Source organism: Triticum aestivum, chromosome 4D (genome assembly GCF_018294505.1).
Source record: "Triticum aestivum cultivar Chinese Spring chromosome 4D, IWGSC CS RefSeq v2.1, whole genome shotgun sequence".
In the NCBI taxonomy this organism is placed as follows: domain Eukaryota; kingdom Viridiplantae; phylum Streptophyta; class Magnoliopsida; order Poales; family Poaceae; genus Triticum; species Triticum aestivum.
In genome coordinates this window covers 470,014,559-470,023,877 of record NC_057805.1, presented here as the reverse complement: position 1 = coordinate 470,023,877, position 9,319 = coordinate 470,014,559, and the positions used below count along the sequence as shown (strand labels likewise).

Genomic DNA, 9,319 nt, shown 5'->3' with positions numbered 1-9,319 from the left:
TTGGTCCCTTTGGCGGCGCGCCGGATCGTCATTCTCACCAGACCGCCGAGTTTACATGGGTGTTCGCCTAGGTCCTGCACGCCAGTCTGATGTGGCGGACGTGTGCTGACGCGTTTGGGCCTCCTCGCATCCGCCCCAGATATGGGCCGAGTACGAGGGATGCCAGTCAGCCCAGGTTTATAGGACCGGTATAAGAGGCGCGCCCGTGTCGAGATTTTGCGGCACTGACCGGGCCGTCCGCCCGACATACAGAGAGCGCTCGAGGAGTCTAGTTGCAGATGCTTTTGCTGGCTGTGCACACGTGAAGGCACGTCATTGGTGCACAACAGTACTACTCCCTCCGTTCCAAATTACTCGTTGTGGTTTTAGTTTAAATACTAACGTACTGCACTAGAAAGTAGGTACGTATTCTTTGATGAAAGTTAGGGTTCGTGTACACCAGCTAGCTAGTTTTGGAATGCTGCCGGTTCGAACACATCAAGTAGTTCCTGAATACTGTTATTGGTTTGTGGACGCTTCTAAACAAGTTGGGTTGGGCCAGGCCAGTGCATCCCTCTCTAGTAGTAGATCACACCTGAAAAAGGTACAAATCATGAGATCTACTCACTCACTCACTCCCCTACCCACCTCTCGGCTCGGCTCTATCCATCCATCCAGCGAGCGAGCGAGCGACTGACCCGGCGCGTCCAGCTCCAGCCCCCCTCCCTCCCTCCCGCTACTTCTTTGTCCTGCTCTGCTGTAGAGCACTGCCGTCTGCCGGGGCAACCGGCGGAACACAAGTACGCCTCCCCCCTCACCTCACCCCACACCCACCCACCCAATCCACCCTCCACTGCTCCCTCCGCTCGTCCCCGCTCGTCCTCCCGCGCCATGTCCGAGGAGGACGAGGACCAGGCGGGGGCGCCGCCCAAGCGGCCGCGCGCGGCGTCGCCGCCTCCTCCTCCTCCGCCGCCGCCGCCCGACCAGGTGCTCGACAACGTGCTCGAGACGGTGCTGCAGTTCCTCCGGGCCCCGGGCGACCGTGGCGCGGCCTCCCTCGTCTGCCGCTCCTGGCACCGCGCCGAGTCCGCCACCCGCGCCTCCGTCGCCGTCCGCAACATCCTCGCCGCCTCCCCGGCCCGCGCCGCGCGCCGCTTCCCCAACGCGCACCACATCCTGCTCAAGGGCCGCCCCCGCTTCGCCGACTTCAACCTCCTGCCCCCCGGCTGGGCCGCCTCCGCCTTCCGCCCCTGGGCCGCCGCCCTCGCCGCCGCCGCCTTCCCCGCGCTCCGCTCCCTCTCCCTCAAGCGCATCACCGTCACCGACGACGACCTCGACCTCCTCGCCCGCTCCCTCCCGCCCTCCTTCCGCGAGCTCTCCCTCCTCCTCTGCGACGGCTTCTCCTCCCGCGGCCTCGCCTCCCTCGCCTCCCATTGCAGGTAATATAATGCCATTCCCTTCCATTCCAGCTTGCCACCTCTCTTGCTCAGTAATGGATTAATAGCGTATCTCTATTGGTTGGTTTCGTTCTCGCAGAGGGCTGCGTGTGCTCGACGTGGTGGACTGCGAGCTCAACGAGGAGGAGGACGACGAGGTGTCGGACTGGGTGGCGGCGTTCCCGCGCGGGCACACCGACCTCGAGTCCCTCTCCTTCGAGTGCTTCACCCCGCAGGTACCCTTCGCCGCGCTCGAGGCTCTCGTGGCGCGCTCGCCGCGCCTCCGCCGCCTGCGCGTCAACCAGCACGTCTCGCTCGGGCAGCTGCGCCGGCTCATGGCGCTCACGCCCCGCCTCACGCACCTCGGCACGGGCTCGTTCCGGCCAGGGGACGGCGCCGAGGACGAGGGGCTCGACTTCGGCCAGATGTTGACCGCCTTCGCGGCGGCCGGCCGGGCCAACTCGCTGGTCTCGCTGTCCGGCTTCCGCGATCTCGCGCCGGAGTACCTGCCGACCATTGCCACGGTGGCCGCCAACTTAACCAGCATGGACCTGAGCTACGCCCCTGTCAACCCCGACCAGGTCCTGCTCTTCATCGGGCAATGCCGCAGCCTTGAGACGCTATGGGTACTACCAGATTGCTTTCTCGCCATAGTTTTACCTCTGGGCTGCTCCATGGTTCCCAATTTCTGATGACAAGTTCTTTGCCAGGTGCTCGACTCAGTGCGCGACGAGGGGCTCCAAGCCGTGGCGATGTGCTGCAAGAAGCTCCAGGTTCTCCGCGTGCTCCCATTGGACGCGCACGAGGATGCCGACGAGCTGGTGTCGGAGGTCGGGCTCACCGCCATCTCCGAGGGCTGCCGTGACCTTCGGTCCATTCTCTACTTCTGCCAGAGGATGACCAACGCCGCCGTCATCTCCATGTCGCACAACTGCCCTGAGCTGAAGGTGTTCCGGCTGTGCATAATGGGGAGGCACCGGCCAGACCACGTGACGGGGGAGCCGATGGACGAAGGGTTCGGCGCCATTGTCCGCAACTGCAGCAAGCTCACCAGGCTCTCCACGTCCGGGCACCTGACGGATCGAGCATTCGAGTACATCGGCAACTACGGCAGCTCCCTGCGGACGCTCTCCGTGGCGTTCGCCGGAGACAGTGATCTGGCGCTGCAGCACATCCTCCAGGGCTGCTCCAAGCTGGAGAAGCTCGAGATAAGGGACTGCCCGTTCGGCGACGCCGGCCTGCTCTCCGGCATGCACCATTTCTACAACATGCGGTTCGTCTGGATGTCGGGCTGCAGCCTGACGCTGCAGGGCTGCCAGGAGGTGGCGCGGCAGCTCCCACGGATGGTGGTGGAGCTGATAAACAGCCAGCCTGAGATCGAGAAGACAGACGGCGTCGACATCTTATACATGTATCGGTCGCTGGAGGGGCCAAGGGAGGATGTTCCACCATTTGTGAAGATCCTGTGAGAAGATTATAGGTGCTTGGCATCCTCGGTGCAGATCAAATGCATCCCATGTAGCAAGACAGTAGCACGCCGGAGTCGCAGATATGAGAGCAGCAGCAGAGTGTTCGTTCAGCCATTGTTGTTGTAGTAGCTGTGTAGGGTTCATAGGTATTTCCAACATTTTCTACGAGAAGATCATAAGCGCGGCGGAGCATGCTTCTTCGAGGGGGGCTTCATCAAACGCCGCTTCCTCAGTTTTGCTTGCTGCTCCGAGAGGCCGCCTTCTGCTTCGGCATGGCGGCGATGGTTTCCCTAATTTTTTCGAAGCGAATCTTGTTATCATCATCAGATTAAATTCATTAACACTTCTATTCCATGTTCTTGTTTCGCATGGTTTCCCTTCCATAGTTCATTAGTCTGAATTCTGAAATAATTTCTCCTGAATCGAGCCGTGTTATTTTTTTGGGATTTGTTTCTCCTGTCTCAAGCTTTGTGATCTGATGAATGTCCATCTCTTTTTTTTTTAGAAAAGGAGGAAAACCCCCGGCCTCTGCATCTGGTCAATGCATACGGCCAATTTTATTAATTATTAGCACAAAACCTTACAAAGTCGTACAACAGTAAGACCAAAGCCACCATCTTCGCAACCACTGTCGCTACTCCTATCTAACTGATGAAGGGGCGCTGATGGTCTGGGCCTAATACCAAACAGACCTCGCAGCCAAACCTAACATTTAAGACCTGAGGTCCCAACCTGGACGCCTGCCGGGTATGGGCACCCACCAGTCCGGCGTGCTCCTCAACCAGGCCGCCTGCCGCGGATGAGGCCGCCACAACCACCTACCACTAATCCATCTTCAGAGCTGTACTGTTGCAACGGCCTTGCCCGGTCTCACTGCCGCCGACGCCACCACGACGCCAGACAGCGTCGACCTCCTGCGCGTGTCCGTCACCACACATCTGACGCCAAGCCTCCGCTGCTCCATGCCGCCAAGAGCCGCCGCCAAGAATATTCATAAAGAAACACCGCTCCACCGAAAGGGAGGCAGCACACCCCACCCCTCACCTACAGACCCTTCCATCCGATCCCAATGTCCTTGGCGTCGCCTCCAGGAAGGTAACGGTGCACAGGGCGCCGCCGACGCCCGATCCGCAACGGATCTTGGGCTTTCACCCGGACATGGTTCGGAGAGGAGAGATGGTGCCCTCAGCAGCGCCCCCAAGGAGGAAAACAGCGCCAAAAATCGGCGTCGCCGCTGCCGGCCAGCCAAGGCGCCCAAGGTTTCCCCCGGACACCGATCTGCTCCACCAGAACACACCGGAGATGGATCCGGAAGATCCAAACCGAACCGGGACTGGGAATGGATGCATGGAAGGGAGGGGGGCAATACCTCCAGAGCTGGCACGCCTGCGGCTCGCCGTCCTCACGGCCGAACCGCCGCACGCCCCGCCGTCGCTAGGCCCCGCCCCAACATGCCCTGCGGCGAGAGGAGCTGCCCCGCGAGCAGGCCGAGGCTCCCCACGAGGGGCGCGCCCGACCAGCGCGAGCGCCAGATCCCGCCGCCGCCGGCCGCCAGCGGGGTTTGCCCGCCGACGAGCGCCCACGACGAGCGCCAGATCCCGCCGACGAGCGCCGCCAGCACGCAGCCCGCCTCGTGCAGCCCTCCACGCCAGCCACCGTGGCAGCCCAGCGTCGCCGCGTCCCGCACAACGCCGCGTTCCGGCCAGGGTAGATCGCCCCACGGCGAGCCCGCCTCGCGAGAAGGAGAGAACGCCCCGCCGCCGCCCATGCCGGGCGGGCTTCGCCCGCCGGCACACCCTGGCGGCGGCGAGGGGAGGGATGAATGTCCATCTCTGGTGGAAGTCTTTTGTTTTGTTTTTGAAAAGCCCTCCCTCCCTGAGGGTCAGGGAGGCTGTCCTTTCGCGATCTCCTGTGAATCCTGAGGCTTGGCAGGTGGTATCATTACCAAAGGACCTACTATCACCACCTGGAGGTTCCATCCATCCATCCATCCACAGCCGGGTTCCTTACTCGAAAGTTTGGCCCTGGTCCATCCGGTGATTATTGCCTCGCGCCTATTTTGTCTTGATAGCCCTAGCCCCAGGCCTCTCCCTAGCCGACGTGTCCGCCTTCCACGGCCGGAGACGTCGACTGCCTTCAAGTTCTTATCAGTCCGTATCATACGATGGCTAAACCAAATGAGCAGTTCTTTGATTTTTGCCCCTGCAAATGCTTTGCTGATGGTAACTGTTGGCGTACTAGCCGGATCACCACACCACAGCCTTTTCTTTTCTTTTCGCCGGCTGCTGTTGCCTCTGATGGCTCTGCTTGGATAGCGGCCAATCCTTGCTGCAAGGATGGATGATAGGGAGGGAGGTGGCAAATGATGAGGGAGTGATGACCGGTCGACCTCGACGGGGATTGATCGATTGTTTGACTGATCCCCACGAGTCACTGACTCACTGGTCTGAGTGATAGCTCAGAACAGGGGGTAGATGCATGCCAACCCATGGCGATGGAGGGTCAGATGAGGACAGTACAATCTGCACGAGGTGAGAAAGGCTTCCTCTGCCAAATCATTCGCCTCCTTGACCACTTCCATGTCTCTCCTCTTTTGTTGTTACTTGTAATAACGTGCGAACAATCATCGTCTCCAAGTGATCCGAGTTTGCAAGTTAGTTGTTCGTCGTCGATGATGGTCGAGCAAGAAACAACAGCATGATTGACGGTGAGAAAATCTACAGTTCTTTTTTGGAACAGGAGATCTCTATTGATCTTCATGGTAGGCCCATCCAGTGGTTGGGGCTGGCTGCCATGCTCATCTTGACACATCTTGTCAACATAATTGGTTACTGTTCCAGCGCGCAGCTGAAGAAGACGAACGAAAAAGAAAAGAACGATGATGTTCAGATATCGTGGACCTCATGCAGCCATGGAAAGAAGAGATCGGGAAGCAAGTGAAGCTTTGGTTGTTTGAACTGCTGCAGCAGTGAGCGTCTGATAATTAAGGCTTAAGGGCACGGTGGATTGATTCACCGAGCGGAAAGCTGCAAAGGCTATGCGCCATGGGTGCACAGCGTCTGCGTATGTGCAATCTTTTATGGGTTCTACCTAGTCAGCAGATGAACAGAAACTGAGAGGACTCTGGTCTGTGGGAGCCGGGCTCCACCTCCGCTGCTGCATGGCGGTTTTGGAAGATTGCTGCTTGTCCAATTGTTAGTGTGAGAGAAGGTGATTAAATGCAGGCTCAGATCAGATCAGATCAGATCATCACGAGTGGGTGAGATCGAGTTGGAAACCATAGGGTAATTCATGTCGACATCACAGGTAGTAAGATTGATTGATGCCTGCTGTTGGGACGTTTGTGATGAGACTACTCTTTGAGCAGTGCCTTCACATTGGTTGCTGCAACTGCGATGCTTCATTCATACTACGTAGTACAGCAGATGGCATGTGCCTTTGCCGCCCAACCTCCAGCAGCATCGCAGAGGCTCCAAAACTAGCAACAAGTGAAGCAACTCTTCTCCTCTTGCATGAGTAATTGAGTATACGTAGTTCATGCATGGAAACGTAGAGACAAGTTTGTCCATCGATCTATCTGGTAATCTCTTCTGAATGTTGGGGGGCAGACGTGTGTTAAAATATCTGCAGAAACACTTGACAGTTCTTCTGTAAGATAGTACAGCTGCTGCATATGGGAGTTATGGGTTTGTGCATGAGCTGAAAGGTTCTCCTTTTTATCACTGGTTTGGTCAAGAACTTTTGCATCTGATCTGATGATTATTAAACGGTCAAGCTCAAGTTTAGTAACTGCTAACTACCTCATCCGGCGTGGGCCATGGGGCAATCATATGAGCATACGAGCAGTGATAAGATTGGGTTGATAGGCTTACCTTTATAGTGTGTCAACAACAACTTGGTTTTACAACAAATCCTGTCACATCACCTTTTCTGGCCCTTTTGCTGATTGAAGTAGTAGTGTCATGTTCCTAAATATCCAAGATAACACTGGAGCTTTTCTTCTTCAAAAGAATGGAGAAGATAACACTGGAACAGCTAGCATGTCCACATGTGTATGAAGCCCTAGGGAAAGTAGAGGTGCTCCACTAAATCCCACAAAGCTATTTTGCCTCATGTTCTCTGCCTGATATTTGTACCGGGAATCGATCTACTGCGCATGTCAAAGTTCTTGATGGAAAACCCTAAGCGCATCTTTTGTCGAAACATCGGCAAAAGCGTATACTACATCGCTTTATTATAGGAAAAAGAGAGGGGGAAAAGAAAAAAAGAAAAGCAAAGTGGCTTTGCATTTGTGGAAGCTGGATTGCCAGAACATATTCTGTAATCGGAACCACGAGCAGCGCTTTTGCATTAGTCAACGATTTGTGATAGATGATGAAGTGGTTGTGGGTGAACGGCGATACCTGTGACCTGAACGTAGCTTTCGCTGTTACTTTGAGCGTCTGCCTTGCCCTTGCCTAGCGGTGGAGACTTCGGTTCTAAGTTTCAGCTAGCTACTGTAGTGCGAACTGCAGAGCACATGGTAGCTATATGCTCATGTATATATGTTTTCCACAATTTTGGTAGTTTCTAACAAGAAAGACCATGCACCGTCACCGACAATGCTTCGAGGGCAGGTTATGGGCGGTCGTAAACGTCGGGTTTCTGGTTGGAACTTGGAACAGGAAACTGATTTTTCTGTTGGACTTGGATCTGTGCAAAAGACATCTATCTGCCCATCTTGTTGAATTAGGTGAGGACTACATCCTGAAACCTTGCTAAAAATTGGCTCAATCAATCATGCATCGCCAACAAAAATCATGGGAGGGAGGGTTCAGCATTATTGCACACTCTCTCCAGATCATTGGCTCAATCAGATCCCTCCTCCTGTTCACCAAAACTGACTCCTGTTCATCGCAAAAAATAAAGTCACTCCTGTTCGTCCACCATTTTTCTCGCTGTGGTGTTTGCAGTGGGCTGAGCCTGAGCGTGATCTCGCACGCACTGCACTGCTCCGGGGACAGGACAATCTACAAGTTGCTGCGTGCTCCATTGGCCAACCAACAGAGAGGACAAGTCCCACGAGGCGCCTTTCGTGCATGGATCTGGAGCAGCTCCGGCTCCAGCCAATCCAGCCTCTCCCACGAGCATAGCCCCCTCCCCTCCCCCTGGCGATCAGCGTGGTGGTAAAGCCGCCATTGCTGCCCTAGCAAAGCGGCAGTGCTAAACGATGGGCCATATGCAGTTAAATGCCTTGCAAAAACCATGCAAAGACATGAGAGATTGTCCACAGGGGCAGTTGCATGCATGCATGGGGCATGCACATGCGAGGTTGAATCCGGCTCCTATGGCACCAGAGAGATTTGCGAAGGCGTCACTCAATGCTGTTGCTTGTGTAGATCTACAGCAGAGCGGAGGGCTGCGTGCTTCCCTCTTAATAACTCGTGTGCATGCATGCATGCATGCAAGGTGGCAGCCACTATGATGTGTACAATTAAGAGACAACAAACACACACAAGATGATGAGGAGAAGCAAACAAGGGGTGTGGTTAGGCAGTGGCACAGCAGGGCAAAGATAGTTTTGGACAGAGTTTTATTGCTCCCTTGGCTTTGTTTATTAATAAAGCTTGATTTTTGTTGTATTGTTTGCACATGTCTAATCAAGGATTCGATGTCATGGGAAGTACAGCCCTGTAATTAATCGTAGTAATCACATCATGTATATGCTGATCCCCAGGCTGAAACAATGTTTGAGCCATTTCGCATTTTTTTTTCGTTTCTCTTTTCACCTTGTGAAAGCCGAGCCTAAGGAATATTGCTTATGATTTCGATGCCCCAAGAGACCATGGACTTGTTGGTAGGACGATTGGACGAAGGACGTGATATTGTGACAGCCAAAGATCACATAGCTATATATGCGTGAGATGACGCAGTGACACACGGAAAAGGAACAAGAGAAAAGCCTGCCTTATTACACTAGAATAATGATCGTAATGGTCCTGTCATCAATCATACTTTTGAAAATATATATTCACCTAGATATTCCGACTGGACACAGACAGGGCGATTTTCTTTTTCGCCGCACGAGGGGCCGTGGATTGAATTTCTTGCTTCAAAATAAGTAAAATTGACTTGCTTGCTTCAATAAATAAATAAAATTCTTGCGTGGCTGTGTTGGCTAGACGTGACAAAAGTTTCATATAGGCCTCCATTATTATCGCAAAAAGGAAGGTTTCATATAGGCTAGACGTGACAAAAGTTTCATATAGGATTATGCTTAACTGAATTTGAAATTAGCAGGCAGAGCAGGCCTAACAACTGCTACTACTGAATTTTGAAGAAGGCCAGCCAGCCAGCAACCTGATCTTCTGAAATCGTCTGCGCCGAATCATGAATGAGGATGTGGTTGCGGCACTGTTGGGCGGTCAAAGGCTTTCCCATTCAAACCCAGCGCAC

The 9,319-nt window shown here is 54.6% G+C and overlaps 1 protein-coding gene across 1 annotated transcript; it reads left to right on the top strand.

Moving 5' to 3' along the window:
- The first annotated feature begins 698 nt into the window (after positions 1 to 698).
- Positions 699 to 3,236, top strand: LOC123098716 (transport inhibitor response 1-like protein). The gene is made up of 3 exons (XM_044520780.1): positions 699 to 1,418; positions 1,516 to 2,041; positions 2,126 to 3,236. The coding sequence occupies exons 1-3, from the start codon at positions 871 to 873 to the stop codon at positions 2,882 to 2,884; spliced, it is 1,833 nt and encodes a 610-aa protein (XP_044376715.1). The 5' UTR covers positions 699 to 870; the 3' UTR covers positions 2,885 to 3,236.
- The last annotated feature ends 6,083 nt before the right edge of the window (positions 3,237 to 9,319 follow it).